At 46.8% G+C, this 27191-nt stretch overlaps 1 protein-coding gene across 3 annotated transcripts; it reads right to left on the reverse strand.

Moving 5' to 3' along the window:
* Positions 1-202: 202 nt before the first annotated feature.
* On the reverse strand, positions 203-26357 carry CDC25B (cell division cycle 25B). Of its 3 annotated transcripts, none has more exons than XM_069205126.1 (16): positions 25832-26357; positions 20745-20833; positions 18992-19043; positions 13512-13553; positions 12683-12719; positions 11671-11772; positions 11310-11408; positions 10951-11088; positions 10402-10476; positions 6866-7048; positions 6270-6365; positions 6104-6166; positions 5187-5285; positions 4578-4711; positions 3627-3738; positions 203-2433 (listed from the first exon to the last, which is right to left on the reverse strand). In XM_069205126.1, exons 1-16 carry the CDS (start codon positions 26002-26004, stop codon positions 2293-2295), a joined length of 1635 nt encoding a protein of 544 aa, XP_069061227.1. In that variant the 5' UTR covers positions 26005-26357; the 3' UTR covers positions 203-2292. The 3 variants fall into 3 exon arrangements, with proteins under 3 accessions (XP_069061227.1, XP_069061211.1, XP_069061219.1); XM_069205110.1 differs by having other exon boundaries at positions 11310-11426; XM_069205118.1 differs by having other exon boundaries at positions 11310-11426; positions 12683-12716; positions 25832-26140.
* Between the last annotated feature and the right edge of the window lie 834 nt (positions 26358-27191).

Genomic DNA, 27191 nt, shown 5'->3' on the forward strand with positions numbered 1-27191 from the left:
CTGGGTGTAAGGAAAATGTAAATGATCCAAAGACTCCCTCTGTATGCATACATGCATGTATTTATGAACATGGCTAGACCCAAAAACACATTAGTTTGTAGTTGCTGTGTTGTAGATTCATAGGTTGCACACACTAGATGCCAGGGTCAGAATTACCACCGCAAATCAGGTAAAAAAAAATAAAAAAATCACACTACAACGATTACGGTTGACAGGGCAGTTTATTTCCTCCCTGTGGCATAACGGAGGGCAAAGGCTGTTCTTGGCACTGCATTCCCAAAATTTCAAAGCACACAAATCATGCAACACAAATAAAATGCACAACATCGGAATCCAATCGTACATCACCCCTGGTGTGTTACAATGCGACACAAGATCTGTTCTTCATTCAAAGGTGCACCTACACAAACACGTAAAAGCAACATAACTAACAGGGACACAATATATTTGGGTGGGTGATATTTTGTTTCAAGAATAAGGACTAACAATATCATCACGCCCAACACCGGGCAGTAAAAATAATGTCTTAATAAAAGTGACTGTAAAACTCGAAGCAATACATGGGCAAAGCACGAAGCTCCTTAAATAAATACAAACAAAATCACCCAATTGCAATGCATCTGATTGCAATATACTTTGATTTCCTAACATACTGTACATTCGAACCTAACTGATGAAACAATTCTTAACAATATTCTTTGTAATAAACTTTTATCCTTTTTCATTTTTTTTTCACACCCACATACTATGATAACATGTTTAACACATTGCAGAAATAGTATAATAGTATTGAATGGTCTTTTACATTTATATATTTAAAGTATAAAAACATATAAAAATATTCCCTGCACTCCGTTCAAAAAAATTGGTTTGCAGACAGAACACATGCATTCTAAACAATTTCTGATTCATTAGTTCTGTTTACAAGAATAATGGCTGCCTCGCTAGGTAGAGGCAAAATATTTCAAGTGCTTTATAGTGGATGTCTGAAGAAGCAGCCATATAGGGGAAGTATGTAAATATGTTGCACTCTGATTTCTGTGCTGCAACACCATATAGCAGTGACACAACAAACTGGGCCTTGGTCACACAAATCTTCATAATGCAGATAGGGAGGGGGGTTATGGTGTGTAGTCATGATGTTGGTTAAATGTTATAAAAAGTTCCTTGACATAGTGATTTCCTTGTTTAGCCTTCCACGTCTCCAGCTTCTAAGATCCAGCAGGATTACCTGTGCTAGAATCTAAGGTTCATGGGAACTTAAGGCCTGTCCCCCTCCCATGGAAGGTTTGTGCATCCCTAACCATCACGAACTGACATCCCTTTTCCTGGTCGACTGAAGCAATCAGAATCCTCTAGCGCAGCCCAAGGAAACTAGAAATTCCCCGTCACTGTCATAGCAAGAACACAATGTCCGATTCCTCTTTCCTCGCCTTACGAAACTAGGATTCGTACTACCTAGACCCAAGAAACCAGACCTCTGCCGCCAGGGAATAAATAATATAAATAAATTGGCATTAAATCAATCTTTCGACAAAATTCAAAATTGTCCACTGGGTGGCTACAGGAACTCTTCCACAAGTTGTGATTTTTTAAGAAGGCAAATACAAATTTCAGCTTGTATTGTTAACACTCCTCTTTCTCCTAATAATATTATTTTGTAATGTAGGTACTTAAGGAAATCAGCATCTTCCATAATTCAATTTGCAATAATCTCTGAAAATCACTATATTGTGTTACTGGCAAAAGGGAGAAGTATTTATTTTTATCATTCTGGAGAACAGCACGTATAGTGTGTGTCAGACCATCAAAGTCCCTTGAAATGATTTCCCAAACTTCTGGAGCAGATTTTCTGTTGCACTGGAAGAAGAAACGGAACAGCAGTGTGGCAGGTATTGGCCTAAACAGAACAGGCAGTGTCACATGTTTTTTAATGGTACTTCCATGTTGTATTTGGACCACTTGAGGCGGTGGACGTTTAAAGCGATACAGCACACACAGCAGTCTTGACATGCACACATTGTTGAGTTTTGCCCAGGTTCCTGTTGTCATATGTGAACAACCACATTCAGATCTCTCACGAAGGGCCTTCTGCACAAAAATGGCCGAGTGGAAAATGAAAACGGACTCTTGCCATAGGGTCCAGCCCACAGCAAATGTCTTTCAAACTGCTGTCTCAAGAAATTAGTTAGTTCCACAGTAGTGGTCGCGGAATGGCAGTGTGGGGCCAGCCCCATCCTAGAAAGTGTTTTTAGAGCAAGTGTTTTTGGCAGGTACTGGTGGGTCTGCTCCTCATAAATGCTTGAGCCTGTTGTACAGCTCTCGCTTGCTTTTTTCACCGGCCCAGGTTCTGCTCTTGGCCCGGAACGTCTTCAGTTCTTCCTTGAATTCTTCGTGGTACATGGGCCGGTAGGCTTGTGGTTCACAGTGTATCTGAGAAAGAGGCACACACGGGAGTTAATAAAATCAAAATAGTGGGAGAAAGTCACACTATGACGATAGACAGAAGTTAGCGGGTTACAAAACGTTTGCATAATTGTGTGGCAATATCAGAGCATTACACCATTCCGAGTTCACCCATAAATAAAAAGCACGTACAACATGGCATTCCCACTTTGGGCCCCCATCTTTTTAAATCATTAAGGGACATATTTACAAGCCCATTGCGCCACACTAGCGTCATTTTGTTTACGCTAATGTGGCGTTCAGGAGGCAATTTCCCCGCGCCATATTTACAAAGTGGTGCAATGCATGCATTGTGCCACTCTGTTACCCATTGTGCTACATTATTCCTGCATCAGGCATAATGTATGCAAAGTAGGGGGGGGGGGGGCTCGTTCCGACACGGGGAGGCCTGAAAAAATGGCGCAGTGAAATTTGCATTTCACTGCGCCATTTTTCCGTCACTTTTAACACCTGCTCAGAGCGGGTGTTAAAATGCCACACCCATTTTCTTCAATGGGCCTCTTTGTGCTTTGCTGCACTAGCGCCAACATTTTTTATGCTAGTGTAGCCAAGCGCCACAATAGTGTGAAAAATGTTGAAGCTGTTGTGCTAACGACCGCCATGGTGCACCATATTGTAAATACGGCGCAACCATGGTTTTGTTAGGTGCCAGTAAGAGGTTGCCTTATGGTGTTTGTGAGCATTTCAAACAGTTCTGGTTGGGATTGGCTCCGACGCGAAGGGCGGGCCATAGCAGTCTGCTTTCATTGATTCATGCGGTGCCATTGCTGTGATTGCTCCGCAGCTACCCATCCTCATTCCATGCAACCTGGTGGCAATGTTCTATTGAAAAGTACTTGCCTCATACTTCATTCCAGTTACAGCTCCGGCCTGTTGTATGCCTAATCTGAGTGAACTATTTGCATTACAAATGTGCAATTAGCCAGAAGACCAACCTGCATTCCTAAACATTCAGAAACTTGCTTTCCGAGTGGACTACTATATCTTTGCTATTTACCAACATATTCATGTTTTTTCACACCCATAAACTCACTAAAGTGGAGATTCCAGCCTATTCCTGGCCCTGGGGTGAGATGAAAGGTACTGTCTGGCCTGCAACCACCGCACCACCCATAAATCACAGGGAGAGGGAGAAAGAAAACTGTATGAGAGGTCCTTACTTGGAACTTTGGGAAGAAATCCTTATATCCGCCTTTCAAGACATAAAGCTCTGGGTAATGGAGGCTGGGGTACTCATTGCGCATCCGGTCTTTTTCACGGACAAAGCGACACCTGCAAAACAGAGGATGTTAAGTATCTGTTAAGTATCTTACTACAGCATGCTGGTACAGCATCAACTTTATTTGATTTTAACTAATAACTGTCACGCTCCATCCCAACTCACTTTCATTAAACAAGGGTCAAATTGTTGCATGTTTTTTAGTAGCTCCATTCTACACATCCATGAAAAGAGTTGAAGGTGACCAGGCTGAATATGGCCACCTTTGCAGGTGTGTAAGTGCTGCAAGGACCTGGCATTGGTGCAAGTCAACTTACACTCAGGAAAGAATTAAGTGGGGCTGATGCATTTTGGGCACTGGTCCCAACTCCCAAGGCACACAATTTTCCACTCTTGTCCCACCCGAGTTCAGATATTTTTAACAGCATCGAACTACCAACTGAAGCAATGCACACCTAGCGCAATGACTTCACGTGCTTGTATAATTCTTGATTTTGATGCTTAAAATTCGAAGAAATCTAACCAAAGTTTCTTTGATAAATTTTACATTCGAACAATTCTTAAAAGAACAGATATATAGGTATTTCCAACAGACTTCTGTCTGTAGAGGGGTTTTAAACAAGATTAGCTGACCATCTCAGTTCCTGCCCAAACTCGAGGTACACTTAGAGCATGTGCAGAGGGAGATGGGGGGTAACTGTGTCACTACTGACTGTGTACCCAGGAATCCTGCCCACTTGATCACGACTTTGTGAGACTGGGAGAGTAAGCATTATAAATATTTGCACTTTTGCCTTCACGACTAAATGCTACCAAGGACAAAGATGAGCCCTGGGCCACTTCTCTACAATCACACCCCTGCGATACCCTCTAAAAAGTGAACGATACTTACATTCGGGGTCCTCTTTCGGAGGAAAATTCGCAGTGAAAGATTAGGATAACTCGCTTCTCTACATTGACTGGAACAATTGGCTTTTTCAACAAGTACTCCTCCACATCCTGTTCCATGGGAAGATTCACTGCGCCCTAAGGAGACACAAACTCCAGGTTAAGTCAACTCAACAAGATGAACAATGCAAACAGTGAAAAACACAAGCCGTCTTCAGTTTCTAAAAACTGTAGGCCATCAAATGGGACTGTTAGCTCAGGTAAGACATGTCTTACCCAATTCTGATTATGTGCATTTGTAAGGAACAAGCACATTAGAGACGCTGCACAAAGATATGAGGAGAGGCAGTACATTAGAACAGTGGTGGCTACCTGGCTATAAACAAGAATGGTAGTGAGCTATTCTGATGAGTAGTAAGGCAAAGTCGTAGTGAATATTTGTGGAAAACTCACTATTGCCATCAGCTTGTAATTTTAACACGGAGGAAGGTAGATGCAGGCTACTGGTCTTCAGAGCACTTTTGATTAAATCAGAATTGATTGGCCAAAGTGTACAATATGATTCACTAAAAAAAACTCACGAGGCACAGAGCAGTTTAAAAAAAAGTATTACCTTAATGTGGCCGCCTTCGTATTCGTATGGATACCGGCAGTCGATGACCACGCACCGCTCCACAAGGCTCTTAAATTTCCCATTCAGAACAGCCATCATCTAGTAGAAAAATGAAATCTGCAATGTTAACACAGTAGATGCATGTAATTGCACGAGGTTTGCTCAATTGTATAAGAAAAGACACCGGTGATGCATTTGGCTGTCCTCTACTTTTTTGGCGCCTACTAATATTGCTGCTGAGGGGAACTGGAGGACAAGGACAAATTCTCATTCCATTCAATCTTTAGTACTAACTACTAAAGCGCTGTATGGTTGGTGTCTACACTCCAGAGACTGGACAATGCACAATAATTCAGTCATTCACTGGTCCTACGTGCCTATCCAAGCAAGAGGCTGCTGGTTAGGTGAAGTTTGCCCTCTTTTAATCTCCCGCACTCCGAAATAAACTGACAATAACTTCTTGAGGACGATTAGTTTTCAACATGCATCACTTGGTTAGCTGTAAAGTGCCTCCTTCCTACATCTCTAATCTCAAAAGGCTTCCATTCTGTAGTAAGAGAGCTGTTGGCAGCAGCTAGGCATTGTTGTGGAAAGCTTCTGATCTACCCAGTCTCACGTTTCTCAGCTGAGCCTGTGTCGTGAGGATCTCCTTTCTGATAGTCCAATTTTTAAGGGAGCACCACTAGGCTTGCTGGGATTTGTAGTTTTATTTTCCCCGACAGGCTATAGCCTGCTTAGTGCTGGTGGTGGAAAAGCAGGATTGTCTGTAAGTCACCCTCATGCTATGGAGCCAGGTTACAGCTTTTTATATGACGCCTCCATCCAAGTAAATACTTCAGTCACTAAACAATCTTCAATTAAGATGCATGCAGCTAGCAGTCACAAAAAGAGTGCAGAGTAAACCCGCAGATGCCTACCATTTCAGGAGAGATGTACTTAAGATCCTGATGTTTGCCTTCGATGGTCTTCAGAACATAGGCCTAAAGGAAAACAGACAATAAAGTTAACACCCCAGAAGGCCATTGTAAAACATTCATTTCTTTTTGTCTCAAAACGTGTGACTGTGTGTGCTTGCTCCTCTACCTTTGAGAAATCACCAATGAGCTCCCGCTGATCACCGTCCAGGATGTTTTCAATTTCATCACCGCATAAAGACTTTGATCTGCACAGTCTGCTTTTCTGAAATAAGAAATGCAAAGAAGTTAGAATCGTGCCAGTAAATGTCTAGGACCAACTTTTCTCTCATCGAGGCCTGAGCCTTTAACAAAAAGAGAATGTATTTTAAATTTAGTTGCAAGCATGCACTTTAAATTAGTATTTAATGAATTTTTAATAGCCTTCCAGGTAATCTAGCTGGCCAGTAAGGTGACAAAATAACCAGTGTCATGTCACAGAACTGCCAAATCCATAGGTATCATCGTAAAATGTATTTTAGAAGTCCACATTTTATAAAGTGCTTAAAAGGGGCATCCGAGTTTTTTTTTAGACAAGGAAAAGAAGGCACAGAGGGAAGATTGATTTCCCACGGATCACTCAATTAGGCTATGTAGTAAAGCCACGATTACAACTTTTAGCTTCTGGATCAGTCATTGATTTAGCCAAAAAACTTCGTAGTTGCAAAAACCGTGATGCGGCTAAAAGACAACATATCCTCCCCGATTGCCCCTACCACTACTCACCGGTTCTTCTTTCTCCACCGCTTCTTCGATGGCTACGCCTAAGAGACTCTTCCTTCGCTTGTGTTTCACAGGTGTGTTGTCATCCTCGGGCCGGTCCAGCCTTTTCAAGATAGGCCGGATCACCCTGCATGGCATGGAGGGCGAACGGAAGAGACGGCGGCATTTGCTCCGGATAATTAGATCCTGCAGGGACATAAGATAAGACTTGCATCAAAACACAGATTGTAACACCATTGACAGGAATAGACACATAGGCCATATGCAACAAAGTAAAAAGGATTCGGCACCGGAAGTACATATGCGGCACTAACCTACAGCTCCTGCAATGGCACAGCTCCAAAGAGCTACTAATAATGAGCAGTATCATACTAATTTCGTACTTTCATTATTTCGTGCTCAGTTCATTGACCATGGAAAGGTTAAAGGCGAAGACAACTTGCTAGAATTCCAACCTGTGATTGCAAAGATGAATAACTATTTGCTCGCTATCTTAGGCCAACAGTTCCCCTAGAAGGCATGCAAATGTAATGAATTCTGCTGGCAGCACAAGCCTCATATGGTAATTTTCTTTTTCCTCCCAACAATCAGTTCTAATTTCAAAAATCAAGTTGAGCCATCTTGCTTGTAGTTTTCTATGGTATTCCATACAAGTAATTCGGACCCAAACGACACAATGAAAAAGCTCACCCTTAGGGTACCATGCAAAGTCATGCACAAACGTGTGATACCTCAACCTCGAGACTACACTGGCTTAGACGCCAATAAGCTCTTAGCTTACGAAATAGGGGCCTACTGTTGGAATGGGAAAAGTTAAACTTGCCTTTCAACATGCCTTTCTTAACTGTGTGGAAGCACGAAAACATGTTCTTGGCACGTTTACACCACAGGCCTCTGCATTACCAGATTGCAAAATCTAAACCAATCAGGATGCAGGGCTCACCTGCCTGGTGACCTCCGGCTATGTTATTAATTAATAATTAAACATAAAGTATAACTTATAAATTTATATTTCAATACCGAGTCCTCCATTCCCACAGACTCATAGATCTCGTTATTTAAATACTGCCCACGGCTCTTCTGTTTGTTGCATCACATATATAGCTGCACGAATGTAGTGTTTTTTATTTTGTGGCTGTTTTATAGCATAGACATGACGCGAAGGTGTCATTATATTGCTTAGTTCTTGTTTGTTGCTTTCTATGATATTCCATTGACTGAGACCAAGTCTGACAGTACAAAGAATCGGACGCCTCGGGGAGGGCAGGTTCATGTGCCGAGGAAGGGGGTGGGATGAGGCGGGCCGCACCACTAACCTCTCCGTCAGGTTGTTAAAGATAAACATTTCTAATCTGATGGGAGACACCTTCCCCGCTGCTCCCTGTAAACACCAATTATAGCCTCCTCCCAGCAGCAGTCGTCTGCTACCGAGTAACATCAGTATGTGAACACCCCTCCTGGGCAGCTCCAACTGTGCCCCCGTGCCCGGCCACAGGGTCAGGCTGCAGGGCACAGTACGGTGGCTGGGAAAGCCCAAATAACTTGAACTGTCCTCGCTGAATTGGAATCATTCACTGCAACATTTATGGACTATTCCAGCCACTGTAGCCTTAGGACGGGGTTCAGCCATGGTTATGACGCAGTTCTTTGTTTTCGCGCGTTTACAGCGCAGGCGTGACGTACAATGCAGAAGGCGCCATTAACAGAACGTGGGAAGTAGGACAGGCGCCCCCTTGTAGAGCGCTGCTCAGAAGGCGTGCATTATGGGCACATTATTTAGGGTCGCGCACCCAAAATAGAGGCCTCTTTGTGCAGGAATCCCGAAAACAGTAATGCTGTGCTGAACGTTTTACATAAGCTATGGGGCCAGACCTAGCACGAGAAGGCGGCATCTGACCCCTTCCTCACCGGAAATCACACACTTCTCAACCTGGAGGGTAACAAGCATTGGCAAAGCCAAAAGGGCACGCTTTTGGGGCCTACTGACTTTGCAAATAGTTCTTAGCCTTGGTGTGTACAGCAATGCTGTTCAGCATTTTTTAAATTTTTTTTAAAAGACATGTTACGGCAGTAGCATCATGCATGCCTACAGAATGATGTAAGCATTTTTGGATCACTAATTAAAACAAGCATTTCCAATGCAACGGGTCTCGCGTTTGCTCATGTTAGAGCCGATTGTGTTGTAAACTCCTTACCCGACTTTTCATCTATCGGCAAAATATGTACGTTTTATGTACGTAAAAAAGTGAAATTAACTGTGTAAGCGATTGACTTCTGCCAAGCGAAATCGCGCTGGGAAAATAGAGAAAAAGTAGTCCACGATCCGACAGAAAACAGCGAGCCTCTAATGTTTTCTGTACTTGGTCACTGCGCTCGAGGAGGGCTAACCACCGGAAAAGGCATGACGTGGGCATGCCTTCCACTAATGAAAGCAAGCAGATTTTACTAGGCAAGCCCACGAACCAATCAAACACACTGACATGAAGTCAACAGGGCTCCGAGCCCTTTTCTAATAACTAAAGCGTCTCGCTGCGATACGCATGCGCAAGCGCATGCAACGCAGGCTCGACCCTAAAATCATAGGTAGCCTTTATTTTCGAGAGGAAGCAACATGAGGAACGTAGGTGGGGGTGAAGAAACGTGGATAGTGGGGTGAAGGAAGCAACACAAGGAGTGGAAAAAACTGCTGGTGCGTGCAGGCCAGGAGGGGGTGGAAATAACAAGTATGGCCTGGGTGGGAAGGAGAAGCAATAGGGATGAAAGGAGGATGCGTCTGGAGGGAAACAACACAGGGTTAGGTTGGCAGGGTGAGAAGCAAAGATAGAGACAAGAGGGCGCAATTGGGGGGAGGCAACATGGAGGCCAGGGGATGGAAGAAGCAGGAGAGCATATGTCGGGGAAACAACAGAGCGTGTGGTGGTAGACAACACAAGGTGTGGAAGGGAAGCAAAAGTAATGGGTAAGAAAGCAGCAAAAGGAAGCAATCAAGGGTGAGCACAACATGGAGGGGTGGGGAGGAGCACACTGGCAACAGACAGGAACACAAACCACTAGATGGTGGAATAAAAAGAAAAGATTCATGCTGCAAAACACGCCACACTCAGCAGGAGCAGAGAAGTCCACAAGGGATATGCTGGAAAACATGCACTTTCAAAATAAAATAGTAGCACTAGAAAAGCAAGCAATGAAAGCATAGAAGCCAGTCAGTCAGGAGACAGTGAAGAGGTTATGCTCCATGGGAGGGACAAACAAATCTGACAAGCTTGGACGCAAATAAGAAGCAGGCAAACAAGAGTAACAAGCCAACCAAATACAAGCAATGGACTGGCTCAAAACTCCTGAATGTTCTGATGACGATATGCAATTTACTGGTAAAATGGAGCTCAAACATATTTTGGCTGAAATTACATAAATCCACCATCAATTACTCCCAGAGCAGCGTTTATGAAACTGGTTCACTCATGTCTTGCTGCTTTTCAGTATCCACCCTACCAATCAACCATCGTCCACCCAACTCTAATCCTTTTTAAGACACTCACCGTTTCAGATTCTTGAGTCCGAACGAGGGGGGCTGTCAGCAGGTTCTCCATCCCGGATGGAAGGTTGGTGTTATTCTGGGGGAGAAAAAGACAGTTTAATGAACAAGCACAAGGAACGTTTGGATCAACTTTGCATAACCTTTCACAAACAGGCCTTCTATTTTTTTACTTCTGTCATAAGGCCAAGTACATTTTCATTAGCATCCTTTTATAAATTGCTTGCAACTATACAGTATTTTATAAACATGACATAAAAACCACCAATTAATTAATTGAGACCCGATGTGCTCTTTATTTTGGCAAAAACGGGTTTCTAGCTAAAGTGGGATTATACATTTTGCAGGCAACCTCACCACAACAGATATGCATTTTGTCAGTGAAAATATTTTTGGAATATTTTAGGCCTCAGTATTTATGTTTGATCATATTTGTGGTATTCATATTCTGACATACAACCAACAATAAGGTACAATTTGTGTGATTTGCAGTGATCTACCAAATCTTGTGTGAAATGATGGAGAGCACCCTGGATTCAGATATGCCACTCACCTTCAAGGGTTCCTCGTGCATGATGTCCATGAATCCATCGTCCTCGTCTTTGTTGGGTGAGAACACCAAGGAGGAGCGGCGGAGGAACACAGGGCTCTCGTTGTCCACCTCCTGATCTTCCTTCTCCGGGGTGAGACACTGGGAGGTAAGATGATCAAGACAAAATTAAAAACAGCACCAACCAGCTGTGTAACTTGATTGTCAAGACCAACGGAAATGTTTTTGGGTGGGAAATGAGGAAGCGTAAGCTAGAAGTTACAAATAAATGAATTTATAAATTATGCGGCTAGTGAAGTGAAATTGACTGTAGGACACATATAATGGAAACTCTTATTCTCCAGACAGGGGGCAACACTTACCATGAGAGCAGGCGCTGAATTTGGTCTTTGGGCAAAAATGTCCTTCTGATCCTCAAATGAGCAATGGCGGACTCTTGGAATTGGACGTGAAGATGGCTTCTTAAATATAAAAACCTCCTTTAGAAATCACAGATAATCCATGTTACTAAACTGTGGATCCAAAAGTACAAACTCAGCATTTTTTTTTTTTTTTTTTTATATTTTGCTTCTAATGCTCTTCGCATTTCCAAACCAGCACATCAACATTTTATTTAAAAGTCTGTTTGTGATATTTTATCGACAGAGAGTTTGTTGTGCCTAATTTAAACAGTCAAGAAATGGATCACGTTTCTAGAAGAAGCAGATGCAGGTCGACACTTACATTTTCTTTGTCGCAAGGTACAGGAGCCCTCTCTGTGGCCCGAGAGAAATCAGACGAGTTGGAGAGGTTTCTGAGGACAGGACTGGAGCCCAGTAGTGTGACCTGTAAAGACAAAGCACAATAATTAGCATTCATTAATGGTACTGTAGAACGTCTTATAGGACACAGAGAAATGCTGAACAGTCACATGTACAGGGCTACCTTAATGACATCCAGGAAAAAGTGAAAGGATGGAGGCTTTTATCAGACTATGAACGCACAGAGCACATGGCTAGCAGTCCAAGTAAAACAATTCCATAATGCGATTAAATCTATACAGTTGTTGCAACACAGTGCATATAACATGCTTACATGCAAATAGTTTAAAAGCTGGCAAGGCCAGACACGTGTATCTGTAATGACATGTTTTTGGGTCTGTGGTAAGTTTAATGAGAATTAATATCAGAATGGATTCATTTGAGACAGTCTTAAGGAGCTTTTCTTGAACTGGAAGCCTAATGAACTCTACTTTGTCTCATAAATATTTTTATCAGTCTTACTCAATTTTATAAGATCTTTCCAGTCTCTAAGAGCAGATTCACATTTTTATTTTGAAACTTTTTTTGATGTATAATAGTTAGGGGCATCAGCTCACACAGCTGCATAAGGAAATATGCCATTGCTATCTGACAATCTGGTACTACTTGTTTGAATTAAGCAGGTTTCTTACTTGATATATTTTTCTGCATAACAACTATACGCCAGTGTAAACATTAAAAGATGTCATGACTGCCTTTTTTAAAGAGGTCACTGTGCAGTTGGGAGAGAGGAACATACTCCTTGCACGTGGTGCAAAGGCTACTGAGATTTTTGAAAACTTATTGTATGCTGGGAAATTGCACCACCTTCCATGTCCTGCTCACAAGATGCATTTTCGAATACAAAAAACGATGTGTACACGTTTACTATTAAACCATGTCAACACAGGGCTGTGCAAAGTGCAAGAACTCTGAAAGCATGTAAACAAACTTACCGGAAGGGAATTTATTCTTCTGATGGGGCACTTGCTGCTGAAAAGTCAAGGGAGGGACATACATTAGTGGATTACCATCAATAACATGTTCATGCACATTAACGAGGTTTTGACTGTAAGATGGGAGTTCATGCTGGATACAAACCACATTCATCCTCTTTTTACAGTAATCCCACCAAACCAGGTACTATGAACAAGGTCACAGGACTGAAAGGGCCTGGTGACCCAAAAAATAGGTCCATACGATGGAAGCAATACTTCAGAGTACGGTTTCACACTGGTTTAATCAGCCTTTGAGACTGCAGAAGCGTGAACGGGCATTATGAGCCCTAAATGTTATTTGAGGTGGGTGGAGTCTGATACATAGAAAAGGCAACCTCAAAAATAGCAACGGTTTCCCAGGCGTGTTTTATATTTGCAACTTCACTCTAACGTTAAAATACATTTTTTTCAAAGTAGCCATTCTGTTTCCAAAATATCAATATGGGTAAAATTCCCATCATGAAGTAGTTTGGGCTAGACTCCTTGTTGGCAGGGCTTGGGATCTCCCAGGTATCTCTAAAGAGCGCTTGAGGCTTTAGGAGAGATCGCAGGAGCAGTTTCTGCAAACAGAGGCCCTGGTACCAGGCACCCATGAGAGCCACAGACGACTTAACACCTGTGAGGCTCACATACGACCTCCCATCCATGAGGCTCACATACGACCTATCACCCACGAGGGGGTGCACAAGACCTATCACCCCTGAGAGACACTGAAAATAAGCATTACGGCCCTCCCTACATGCAAGAAATCATATGCATACGTTAACAGAAGACAAGGGAAGCTTACTCTTTTGCAACTGGAACAGTTTCAAGAAGTGCTGTTTCAAAACTGCAATGAAAAAAAGAATGAGTTAAAGATGGCATCTTCGTCACCTCTGGCAGCAAAATATATTTGTGTTATGGGGGTACATTTAACATAAATGTGTATGTCTGACTGTTGAGAGTGATCCTTTTAGGTTTTTAAGTCTCCTAAAAATACAATACTGCCAAACTTTCCCATGGCTCACTACAGCATTTAAGGTTCATAATATGAAACAAATGGACGACCACACATGCGCACACACACACACACACACACACACAAGGGCACGCACACACACCCCTGTAACACATGAAATCTCCTGTATAATTAGGTTCACAAAAAAGTATACTCTGTTTAAAATGTACCCTACGAATGCCAATATGCAGGTGAGATGCAGGGCCACTGGTATTATGCGCTTCTGCGGCTGCAGCCTATTGTGCAGTTTTGGCTTTGCGATATTTGCCACATAATGCATCATTTACTGCATAATCTGCAGAATTTAACCCCAAAAAATTGTTTCTAGCTCAAACGGATGAAAATTTACCATAAATGTGGCGACGTGTTTGCACGCAGTGGGAGGCCTTTCAGAAGGTTAACTGTACATTTTTCATTTGCTTATTTATGTGGTTGTTGAACTGTTACTAATGCAGTAAGATCTTTGTGCAGAGAGTATTGGCGTTTGTAAAAATGACAAAATATTGAACACTCAAAAAATGTGCAGCATGGCATTGTGCTAAGAGAGCAAATGGTAAATCCTTTGCTACATAAAACTGAGAACCTGGTGTGATCCCCGGCCACATTCCTAACTGTGGTTCAAAAACATTCTTAGAACACTAACTGTAAATGCCATTGATTTGTTGGCTTTGCCATGCTCTGCCACCCCCTCCCCTTCCAAATCCCTCTCACTTGTTTATTTGTACTACTTTTTAGCTCTGCTTTCACAGCACAGCTGTCTGCAATACCTATTGTTGCAATTTTTTTAAATATACAGAGTGGGTTTTGGCTGCAACCAGGAGTATTGGTTCTTTCACTGCTAGTGGCCGTTTGGTGTATCATTCCACCCCCTAATGTGCTCGCTTTGTTCTGCGGGAGGCACTATTTTACATATCCAAAGTAGGGTAAATGGCGCATTAAATCATCTATCTTTGGATACATTCTATACAGAAAGCAGACATTCCCCAGAGATAATTTGAAAATGTGTCTGAACGGCGTAATATCTAACATAAGACACTACAGACTAGTTCCAAGTAGTTCAGGTGTCCATACTTCAACCCAGGTGATGCCATTTGTAACAGTTCTACTTGTGCCTTCCTGATAATGCTTCAAATGTGGTCGCTCATTATGCTACTATCTGAAAATGGAGAAAAAAAAATCTGTCTTTCTCCTGGGTACCAAGTGATGCACGTTTGTCCGACGGCGAAATCACGTCTTTGGCAGGCCCTGCGGTGGTCTGGGCACAAGTGACCAAGGCCTGCTCCCCAGCTGTTCCAGATAGGATGTGGGACGCAGACCCCGACACAAAAAAACGATAATTGGGTCTTTGAATGTTTTCAGAAATCTTGAAAAAACAAACTAGGGTTGCACAAAAAAAGCCCTCTCCAATAAAGGGGGCCGGGTGGTCGCCATGGCAGCCGGGCCCGGCGCCCTCCACCTGTATGCAAATATCAAGGCCTGTGCTGCTGCGGGGCCCCATATGCCCAATGGAGGCATCATGCCCCCCCCCCTCCATCCCCGCCCCCCCGCAGCTGTCTGCTGGCCCGGGAAGGGACAAGTGTGGCACCACAAAAGGGGGTGATGTCTGAGGAGAAAAGAGCCATTGAGCCCCGCGGGAGGGGGCCTCACTGAGCAGCACGTGCAGCGTCCCCTCGCCCCCACCTCCCGGCCAGCGGCAGATGGGAAGCGTGCCCTACCCGCCAATTACCCCAGCGCCCAGAAAAGGGAGAAGAAAAAGATTATTCCTCGAACAAAAGGGCTCTTTGGTCTGGTGGAATGCAAACCCCGCCCCCTGACCCGGCTTTTAAAAACTGTTTGGTAATTCTAGCTCCTAGAGCGGCAGAGGAATCCGGACAGATGCACTTTGTGATTTTAGGCGGGAGTTGTGAATGGGCGCCTGGGCCCGTGTTGTGCGCCATCTGCCGCCGCCCATCCTGCGTCGGAGCCGGGGGACCTTTGAGGGCTCCGGTGCCATAAACTGGTCCAGCAGGTGGGGAGGCACCTGTCGCCTCCACTCACCTTTAACAAGGCTTCATTAGCTGCGGCGACGCCCTGTTTATTCAATCATAAAGTGCTACCAGCATCTTTCATACACACAATCCGGGGATCTCTGGCCCGAGACATGCAGTGCGCACGAGGCTACGAACAGGCCCCTGCGCCTAGAAGAGGCTTGAATAAATGGATGAATGAAAACATGATCCAATTAATGCATTGATTTACCGAGTTGCATAGGCTGACTCTGACTTATTGAATACACATACATATACCTACTAAATATATGCACGCATATTTGCCTCTTTAAACTCTGTCTATCTATCTTTCGGTCTATCTTTCGATCTATTTATCTATAAAAAATAACGTGCGAAATAAGCAGACCCTCCTGTTATATTACTAACACGAGGAACCAGTTAAGCTGCACCTAGAATTTATCAATGGCTTCTTCTGGTGTGCAAAAACTAATTTAATCAGTCGAAATATCTGCTGGTGCAGCCTCGGGTGCTAAGATTAAAAGTCATGTTTGCCTTGACACGGTTTAATGCACGTAGAATGCAAATAATAACCATAAACATTTCTCTTAATGGAGCACGTTAAATCTGGCAGTGATCTCACCGCCCCCAGAGAAAGTGGATGCATATTTCTCAGACTGACATAATGTCCCTCCATAGCCAGGACATGGATTTCACTGTTGATCAATAGGGCAAGTTAACTCCTTTTGTGCGCGTTCAGGGGCGCAATGTGGAGTGAGTGTCCTGTCCTGCTCTCGCGGAAAGACACCCTATAATTTCTAGGAGTGAGTTTTGGCAACTGCAACAGATGGATAAAAATAGCAGCATGTTCTGCTGCCAAGCTGGGATGCGATGAGCCATGTGAGGACCCCACGAAGGCATGCAACCAGCACTTCAATCCGGAAACAGCGCACAAAGGCGAACTGGTTTGCACAGAGGCGCTACACCAGGCTGTTCTTCCAGACAGACCGCACTAGACCCTTTTCTGTGAGGCCACCAAAATCCTTAAAAACAGAGGCCACAACACGCATGCGATTTCTAAGCGCTGACCCAGCGCTTAGAAACTGCATGACACACAGTGGCCGCTAGGCCACCTTTATCTACCAGTTTGCTATAGGCGCAGCTCACAATGCGCACGATTCAGATGTTTTCCGTCCTGTCACACAATACAACCTATCGTGGGTCCTCTGCAGTTGTGAACATGCAAACAGACTGCATCGCACAGGTGTGGACAGCAAACACGGAAGGATCACTTGGCCAGGCCTAAAAATTCAAATTATGAACGTCTGAATGAGCAGGCCGGGCACACAGAAACGAATCAGTTACAAGTTCAAACTCCGGCCCAACCTGACCTAATATTCGTGTCTGTCTCGCGAGAGAAATGTTTACCTTTTGCCACAACACCTACAGGGCTTGGGCGTTTTTACTCTGCGATACGCTTGTGTAATCTCAAACTACAACTGACACACCCGCTGGAGACAAAGCGCGCAACTTTCAAATGTCTGCATGTGATGTCTGTTCATAAACCGGGGCCGTTGGAAATATCAGATTCCAGGGCTGTGGAGTTTTCCTCACAATTATGAAAATGCCGCATTTGCCACATAATATAATCTGCTGCGTAATGTACAGATTTAAATAAAACCGATCAAAGTTACTAGAATCACAGCGAAGTACTGCGGTGCAGTGGGAGGCCCTGTGCAAATGCTGACTGGCCGCCTGGAACTTGCTTATTACAATATTTGATGCTCACCTGGCACTAATGAGGTGAAACTTTTGCCCAGACGGTGTTAACATGTGCAGTAATACAATCACAAAACGCCACACTGGGTCGAATTATTTGCCTTTTCTTGCCGCATAATGTAGTCATGGCTGCCGCACAATTCCCGCGGCTGTGCCCTACACCTAGCTAAAGCCCTTGCTTCAGCCTCCAGCACGTGCTGGGTTCAAAGTGCACCCTCGAGGCCAACCTGGGGTACACCAGGTTAGGCACAGACCTCTGTAGTGGGCACAGTAAGCTACAGCCCATCTAACCTACCGTTAGGAGGTGTAAAACATGGCAACAACCATTGGATAGCCAAGGAGTGAAGTGCTGATGCAATAATATGTCTTTAAAAACATTCTGCAAGCCAGTTGTTCGAATATTGGCAGGGCCATCATCTTGTTTTATGCTTCCAATCTAGATAAAATGAGTACGATTTAAGTGGGACATATGCCACTCTGTTGGACTAACCTCACTCTTCTCTAAGGCACGTTCCCAAGTTATGCTAGGATGATTTATATAGCGCCAAACAAATCCGCGGGGGTATCGAGGTGCTATGTGCTCCTAAAAGAGACGCGACCCAGACGGTGCAGAGCCTCAAACAGAAAGTACAGGGGAGAGATAATTAAAGCTAAGTTTTGAGCAGTTTCCTGAACATGAGAAAGTTAAGTTGTGGAAGGTGTATCCAGAGGAAAGGTGATCGAGTGGTTGGATGAAAGAAATGAGAAGGAACAGGCACCTATCTTCACGCACCTTGGGACTGGCTGCTTGCACGTGCAGACCTTGCAGGCAAACCCAACAAAGCGCCTTCTCTATGTGAAATGTGTGCAGAGCCGGCCAAGCGGGAAGCAGTCCCCAGATCCAAGCATCCCCCGGGCCACAGAGCAGTCAGAGAACAGTCGGGCCTTTCTACACATTAAAGGCCTCCTCTGAACCAGGCGGTCCGGGCCTGCTGAGCGTGTGTCCTGGCAGCCTCTCGGCAAGGACAGCTGAGCGCAGGGTCTGGACAGCAATGGAGCAGACAGCTGCCCCTGCTTGCAGCTGCCAAGGCTCATTCCTGTGGCAGAAGGCCGGGGGTGACCTCACAACAACGTATTGTATAGCTGGCCTCTTCAAGCTACATCTAGGGTGTTGAGACACTGACCCCAGGAGGGCTGCGAGTCCATCAAACATTTGTGTAAACTGCTTTTTACAAGCTTGTGACATCCCACCCCCACACATGAAAGTCACATACGCATACCACTGTTTTTTTTTGGTGTCCCCCAGAATATCGAAAGGTAAGTAGAGTAATGATCTGTTTAAACCTCAGGTACGTTGTACCCCTCCCGCAACCCCCCTCCCTCATCTACTTCTGTGTCCTACAGAGCAGTAAGGCACGTTGGCACCTGGTAAAGGGGTTCTCAACCACAGGCACAGGCCGCGCTATAATTGTATCCTAAGTGGGTGTAAAACGTGTAATCAGGCAGAAGGATGAATGTGTCACTTACGTTTCCTCAATTTCCAGAGGGTCCAGCGGGCTGGGCGAATCCATGCAGAAACCTGAGCAGACAGACAAGTGCAACCTCAGCATGCTTCGGAAAACAGGTAACAACCCCCATGCCACTCACTTACAACCATCCCCTGAAGAGGGGCGCACGCAGCACGCTGGGTACAACGGTCTGCCCTCACACTGGGTGCCAATGGAGAGGCAACAACGTGGATACCCAGGTACTGAGTGCCACCTTACAGGATAACAACCCCATGCCATTCATTTTCAACCACCCCCCTGCATCGAGGGACAGGCACACTGGGTACAACGGCCTGCTCTAACACTGGGTGCCAATGGAGAGGCAACAAACGTGGCTACCCATGGGCTGAGTGTCATCTTACAGGGTAATAACCCCATGCCATTCACTTTCAACCAACCCCCTGTAATGAGGGGCACAGCACACCGGGTGCCAATGGAGGGGGCAACATCAGGGCTACTCGGGTACTGGGTGGCACCTTAAATGGTAACAGAAAGATGTCATGCACATTCACCCCCCCCCCAAAAAAAAAGACGCAGCAGGGTGGGCACATTTCGGGCACCTACTCCGAGAGAAGCAGGCATGCACACACCATGGCTGCACCAACACTGGATACCATAAAGAGAACAGCACCAGGGATACCCAAACTCTTGCGAGGCATTTCACACGTTGGCTCCACCACAGATGCTGGCACACATGCTGCGGAAGTGCCCACACACAGGGTGATGGCAAGGGCTGCTGTTCACTGTTAATGCCCGTTCTGCTTAACACATAGCCCTGATCCCAGACAGGGTCCATAGTAAGTCACCACTATAAAGTGGTAATAAAACGGCTGTAAACACAAGGTCAAGCGGGCTCTGAACAAGGACAATGCCAGGTCTCTCCCAAAGCGTGTAATGGCATGACTGGTGCAACAAGGGCTCCCAGAAATACACCTATTTTCACGGTGCTAATAAAGCAAACATGGAGTTAACTGCTAGGCTTCTGGCACGCATGCGCAGTGGTCGAGCTAGCCACACCCAAGGTCAGCAGCAAACCCGCCACCCCCGGATCCGAAGATACCATCTCTACAACCAGCCTCGAACCACAAACACACCTTAAAGACACCCACGCTGCAGCTTTCAAGCAGTGACTCAAGGAGGCGCGCTCACTCCCAAAGGATGCCGGAGATGTTTTACATACCTAGAGCCGCCTGCAGGTACCTGCATCCAGCACACGTGACCTGCCTCTTGCACCGTGCACACGCCAGTGACAGACACACTGACGCCCCTGTGCTGAGCATCACTCGAGGAACTGATAACGTGTTCCTATTAAAAACTATGTGCCTGGGTACCACTACTGAGGCATTGCCTACAGCCACCGTCGGTGCAATACAATATAATGCAATGTCACCAAAAAGTCACGTGCCCCTAACTCAGGGTCTCCTGGTTCTCGACTCACAGCACACACCACTGCAGAGGGCCTTCCACGTGTACGCGCCAAAGCACGCCCCTGAGCGCTCCTTTCCAGCCTAGGGTGAAGTAGCTAAGGGGGTAGGGTACGCTATGCCCCAATACCGGGGGTCTGGGTTTAACCCCAGATGAAATGGCCTGCGTTTGCAGGAAACTACACTTTCAGGTCCGGCAGCACCAACAGAATGCAACAAACAGAGCGCCTCGAGTACTGCCAAGATCACACATGCATCGTTGCACGCATTCCAGGAGAGCGACGTGGAGACTCGGAGTCTGGTACTCACCTGAGTCGGAGGAGTCCGAAGAGGACGTCCGCGACAGCAGCGAGCTCTCCCTCCGGAAGGGCATCGCCGCTCGTCTCTTTGGGGTGTCACTGAAAGCAAGAGAAGAAATAACGTCACTGAAAGCAAGAGAAGAATGTCACTGAAAGCAAGAGAAAAGGATTGTCACTGAAAGCAAGAGAATAAAAGAATGGCACGAAAGCAAAAGGAAAAAATGTCACTGAAAGCAAGGGAAAAAATAATGTCACTGAAAGCAAGGGAAAAAAAAGAATGTCACTGAAAGCAAGGGAAAAAAGAATGTCAATGAAAGCAAGGGGGAAAAAAGAATGTAACTGAAAGCAAGGGAAAAAAAAGAATGCCACTGAAAGCAAGGGAAAAAAAAAGAATGCCACTGAAAGCAAGGGAAAAAAGAATGCTCCTGAAAGCAAGAGGAAAAAAGGCGTGCCAATGAAATCAAGAGTAGAGATTATCACAAAGCAAGATGAGAGACCGTGTCACTGAAAGCAAGACGAGAGAGAGTTGCTGAAAACGAGAGGACAGAGTGACATTTCACTGTACGGCTGCAGATCAGGGTAGCTCATCCCTGCAATGCCTGGTGGAGCCGGGCCGGCTGTGGAGTCAAGCCCCAGACCCAGGGACCAAGGCCACACGCTTTGTCACAAACACAAAGGATGTTATCGGGGGGATTATCGGTGCGAGATAACATCCTGCTGCGATGGGCATATACAGGTGTCTGAGCGAGGCTTCTGTGAGCCTGGGTGTGCAGATCCCGCAGTGATGGGCCTGTAACAGAGAGAGGCCACAGAACTGAAGGTAGGCTCTGTACACCAGACCCCGGAAGCAGAGGAACCCACAGGTACCTGACACCCCCCCCCCCCCACTCCAAGGTACAAAGCGCAGGTGCCAACTCAACCTGATGGGGCTAAGACTCCCACTGAGCTGTGCAATATAGTACCAAGAACCCATGGCTTTGTTATAATACAATTAAAACACATTTAGGATGTCGATAGCCAGATAGTCCACCAGGGTCTATAACTGCTGAAACCACCATGTTCACAGCCCCCATTCTCTTCTGCTCCCGGGCTAGGCTCGTGTGTCTGGGAGCAGCTCCCATCCCAGGGTGGCCTTCACCCAGCCTCAGTGATTGGTCGGTTCTCCCATCAGCCTGGACCATCACAGGTGGGCACCAGGCCGCGAGGCGGCCAGGCTTTTATTTATTTATTGGCAAAAAATTGATTTGTCACTTGAAACCTGTAGCTATCGCGTCAGCAGAATCGATATGCCATGGGTATTTGTGCTTAGCATCCCACCCCTCAGAAATATGATGAGCCAAAGTGTCCCATGAGGCGCCGGTGATGGTGCCAGGCGCCAGGGCAGCCCCAGTGGAGGCTGGTGGGGTGATATGGGGTTATCCTTCTGCCCCTGAAACTATTTCTTGATCAGGAAATGCTCAGAATGTGGTATGTCCATCCTTGGACATAAAAGGAGTCCTGCTTATACGCCCAGCATTGTTTCTCGATCTAATGGAGCATTCTGTACAATGGGCCATTCCAGGTTTTCGCGAAATTTACAATAAATCTGAAGGGAAACCATTTACAAAAAGGGACGTCCTAAAAAACGAGCTTCCACAAGGAGTCCTGATTACCCCAGCCAAGGCTGTGCCTTGTTAATTAGCAGCTCAGAGGGGTGTGATAGCAGAGCTGAGGTGCCATGCCCACCCAGGGGCCCTCTTACCCTGTCCACCATATACACCAGACATGTACAGGGGCGCATGTGAAGTAGCGTTACCGTAGTATTTTTCCACGTACTCTGGCGAGCATCTTTTAACTGGCCGCAAACCAACTAAAATGTAAATAAAAGGGGCTGGGGGGAGACAGAACCCACCCGCACTGCACGTGTACAATAAGACGTTTCAGGACCAGGTCCACAAGGAGCACGTGTAATAGTACTTCTGCAGTACCACTTCCAGTACTTATAGATACTTTTGTTAATCTGCTCTTGCAGTGACTAGGCAGGGCCCGAGTTTAGAAAAACGTGGACTGCATTTTCCAATTGAAGATGGCACTCGTATCGACCTTAGAGTGATGAGAGGCTGTATGGGCCCCAACAAATAGCTATCGAAGCTACAGTGAGTGCAGTTAGTGCAGGGACCAAGCAGGTATCCCTGGATATGTACGTGTATATCTCTCAACTGCAGTCTGTCTCCCCAGCCTCAGCTACAGGTTGTTGGAAAGCTCCTACTTGCACATTATCCTTTCAAGCGCCCATTTTTTAGCGACTACTTCCGGGCCCCCAATGTTACATATTCCGAACTCGCGTTTTCCAAGTTCTGATATGAAATACACGCCTCACTGGAGAATGTTTTTCTTTTCGCGCAGTACAGCAGCGAGACCCACACGTCTGGTACAGGGCGCACTTCATATGGCATCACCACCCGAGAGGAGTGTGGCTGGGGTTCATTACTCCTGCAGGATGTGGAGTGTGTTATTCGTGCAGGATGTGCACATACATTCTCTTTAATAAATTGCATTTTTTTTTGCCCCCGATGAACCTTCAACCCTGGGCCGAGATATTGGCACGTATACACTCGGTTCAAGTCAGACAAGGAGAGGGGTGGGGCAACCCTCAAGGTATTATTGTTATTACACGACTCCGCCACGGGGGGGCGGCAAAGAAAGCGCTAACCCGGAGCTCCCTTTAAATGACAACACCCGAGCGAGGCAGCCAATTGACGACAGGGAGCCAAAGCATCACAGGGGGTGCGGTTCGACAGCGGAAAGCACTTGGGCCCGGTTTGCGCTTTGGAAAATAAAGTCTAGTTTGCTGCTTTCATGTGTATGTGAGTTTCATGGCGTATGTGGCTTTCAGGCTGTACATACGGCCGAGTGGCTACATTTTAGGTCGCCAGCATAAGTTTTGATACCGGTTGTCTCCAAAGTGTGTGACCTTGGACAAGGCAATCGTGGCTTGTTCGCCCATAATTTTATACATGAAATACAGCAATGGACCTCTACACTGCATAATGTGCTATTGCTACACTCGCACACAGACACATATGTACACATGTACATTAATGTGTCATGGACCAGGGCATTAACCCCCTGAGTTGTCTCGTGGGTAGCTGCGTCGGTCGGGAACATGCCATCTGCAAGGCATCACGCAGGGACGTCCCAGGTTAGTTTTACCCTTGAACTTGGCCTTCGCGCTGAAGCACCAAACGCGAGTTCACCCGCACACTTGTTGCAATAACATTTTATCTGGCTGTGCTTGCGGGGCCAAACCCCCGTCGGCTCATTATTATTCCTGCACCCTGTTCAGTAACACATTTTCCTCTTATTCGCGCGGGAGTCTGATAATTGGTGGGGTGACACCCTGCGCACATGATGGCGCCGATGCACACATTTGCTGGTCCCAAGCTGTGAACCCCAGCACAATGCCCCCGCCCCCACCTCCCCGATGGGCTGTAATCTGCCCCATGGTAATGAGCCTGGGAGCCCGCCACCAGCACAGCTGTTGTGTCACAGCCCCCCAGGCTCGTGCATAAATCACCCTTCCCCCCTTCAGTGCGGCTCAAGTGGCGTGGGGACTCCGTCTGAGGGCCCCAGGGCCTGGACCATAATCCTGAGAAGATGAGAGGGGATGCGGCGTCCCCCGCTGCCCACGCGCTGCCGGCGGGCACCAGGTGGGAATGAACCGGGCACCCCAGGGGGAAGGCTGAGGCAGCAGTGCCCTCCTGGCAAAGATCACAAAACGATCCACAGCCCGTGAGTGGCTGTCATGCACCCATAACCCTTGTGGGGGAAGTGGGGGTGCTGGAGCCTGGCACCCCACCGCAGCTAGGAAATGACCACAGCACACAGAGGACGCACTGCCCTCCTGGCAAAGGTCACTGGTGTGAAACAAACACAGCCTCACACGGTGTGTTAGTGTAATAACACGAGTGAGGGGAGAGGGGGCGTATGAGCCTGCCACCCCACCGTAGCACAGAGGATGCACTGCCCTACTGGCAAAGATCACTAGTGTGAAACTAAACAGCCTCGCTTGCCCCCGGGCATAACCCTTGAGGGAAAGGGGGGTTGGGTTGTAAGAGCCTGCCACCCCAGGCCTCTTCCCGCAGATGGTAATGGGAAATGACCGCAGCAGAGAAAGCATTCACTGCCCTTCTAGCTTAGATCACTAGTAAAAAACGAAACACGGCCTCATCAGATACGTGTATGTACTAAGAGAAGAGGGGGTGCAGGAGGAGCCTGCCATCCCACCGCGACTGGGAAATGACCATACACCGTCAGAGGCTGCGATGCCCCCCACGAAAGATCACTAGTGTAGAAAACAAAGCACAGTCACAACGGGTGTGAATACAATACTTCTGACCCACAAGCCTTAAGAGAGAAAAGGGGTGCCATCCCACCGCGTCTGGGAAATGAGCATGGCACGCAGGCAGACTTCTGGCAGGACGAAGCTCACTAGTGCAGAAACAAAAGTGAGTATTTGGCAATAGTGTAAAACACAACTTCATAACCTTGGTAACTGAAAGTAACTTATACTCCAAAGTTCACATTTAGGAAACGTAGTAAAGTATACGTGGCATTGCCTATTTGTTCATAAAACACACCAAAAAAGCATACGTGTTGAATTATTGAAGTGGGTGATACACAAATAACACAACATGCACATTTTCTAGCAATTAAGTGACTAGAGAGAGGCCCACTGTGCAAATCTAAGGAAGGGGCAAAATGCAGAAACAAATGCAATGGGGAGGGGGCCTGGGCGCAAGTCAGAGTGCGAGGCCCGCTGTAGGAGATGCAGGGTATGTGTAAGGCCTGTTTTGCACACACAACAAGCAGTTCCTTTCCAGGGCCATGGGTTTCCGCAGCCACAAACCGAGGTTGCAACGAACATGCACGCCTAACAAAGGACAGGCAGGGCCCGAAGAAGGCCTGAGCAGAAACAAACCCCTAAGTGGGTGCAGAACTGGGCTGAGGGGTGCAGCCGGTGGAGGAGGGGGGCAGAGACAGGGCAGTGCGGAAGAAGCAGGGTAGAGGGCAGAAAAGAGAGGGATGAAGCAGAGGTTGGGGAGGCGCCGTCCTTACCTGCCCAGGCCGCCCAGCTTGTCGAGGTTGAGGGTCAGGTTGGTGACCGGGGACACGGCCCCTCCAGACTGGGTCCGGAAGAGACCCCTGGCCGCGTGGGGGGCGCAGGACACCCCCGCCATCTCCTGCCGGCTGCAGGGCCCGAAGTCACTGAAGATGCGTTCAAAATCCATCCCGGCCCAAGGACGCGGAGCACAAGAAGTCTGGAAGTTTTCTTTGCGGGTGGAAATAAATAAATAAACAAGGGAAAGGATGCTCGGGGAAAACAAGCACTGCAGCCCGGAGGGTCTTCAAAGTATATGGTGCAGAGGAGAAAAAGTGCAATGCAGCAGCGGCACGAGCAGGAGGGCTCATAGGGGCTGGAGTATATATACACGGATATATAGGTTATTGCACAGAATAAATATAGGGGGGGAAGCAAAGGAGCTGGATCTAGCGCCTACATGAGTCTAGGGAAGGGCAGCAGTAAATAGAGAGAGGCCCGGACGGCGTACACCTCCCTCCTCGAGCCTCGGGCCCCGTCTTCCTGCCCCACAGCCTCCCTGGCATTTATATTCGAAAAATAACACAGGCCGGGGGCGGGGCCGAGGGCTGCGGGGCGGGGCCTGTGGGGCCTAGCGCGCGCTACACTGGGGGCACGAGGGCTTGGCGGGAACATGGAGAGGCAGTGATGTGCGCGAGGCTGCAGGATCTCACGCTGCATAAGCATCAGCCTCCGACAGCAGGAAGTGCATAGAGCGCTACAGGCACCGACAGCTGGATGCATAATGTGCAGCTGCCAGAGGCACTGACTGCAGAGCTGCATAACGTACTGCTGCTAAAGGCACTGACAGCTGGGTGCATAATGTACAGCTGCCAAAAGCACTGCAGGAAGAATACGTTATGTACAGCTGCCAAAGGCACTGACAGCAGGGGTGCATAACGTACAGCTGCCAAAGTCACTCACAACAGGATGCATAATGTGCGCTGTCAAAGTCACTGGCAGCAGGATGCATAATGTGCAGCTGCCAGGGGCACTGACTGTAGGGGTACGTTATGTACAGCTGCCAAAGGCACTGACAGCAGGGGTGCATAATGTTCAGCTGCCAAAGTCACTGGCAGCAGGGTGCATAATGTGCAGCTGCCACAGGCACTGACTGCAAGGGTGTATAGCATACAGCTGCCAAAGGCACTGACAACAGGGGTGCATAACGTACAGCTGCCAAAGTCACTGGCAGCAGGATGCATAAGGTACAGCTGCCAGAGGCACTGACTGCAGGGGTCCATAGTGTACAGCTGCCAAAGTCACTGACAGCAGGGGTGCATAACATACAGCTGCCAAACTCACTGGCAGCAGGATGCATAATGTACAGCTGCCAAA

This window comes from Pleurodeles waltl, chromosome 1_2 (assembly GCF_031143425.1).
Source record: "Pleurodeles waltl isolate 20211129_DDA chromosome 1_2, aPleWal1.hap1.20221129, whole genome shotgun sequence".
Lineage (NCBI taxonomy): Eukaryota > Metazoa > Chordata > Amphibia > Caudata > Salamandridae > Pleurodeles > Pleurodeles waltl.

What these genes read in the sequence shown, in the direction of transcription:
- CDC25B (XM_069205110.1), bottom strand. Translation starts at nt 26,004, where the DNA reads ATGGATTTTGAACGCATCTTCAGTGACTTCGGGCCCTGCAGCCGGCAG. An exon ending in AAGCTGGGCGGCCTGGGCAG is followed by an intron (nt 20,834 to 25,831) that starts GTAAGGACGGCG and finishes TCTTGCTTTCAG; the next exon opens with TGACACCCCAAAGAGACGAG. An exon ending in GGACTCAAGAATCTGAAACG is followed by an intron (nt 7,049 to 10,401) that starts GTGAGTGTCTTA and finishes ATGTCCCTGCAG; the next exon opens with GATCTAATTATCCGGAGCAA.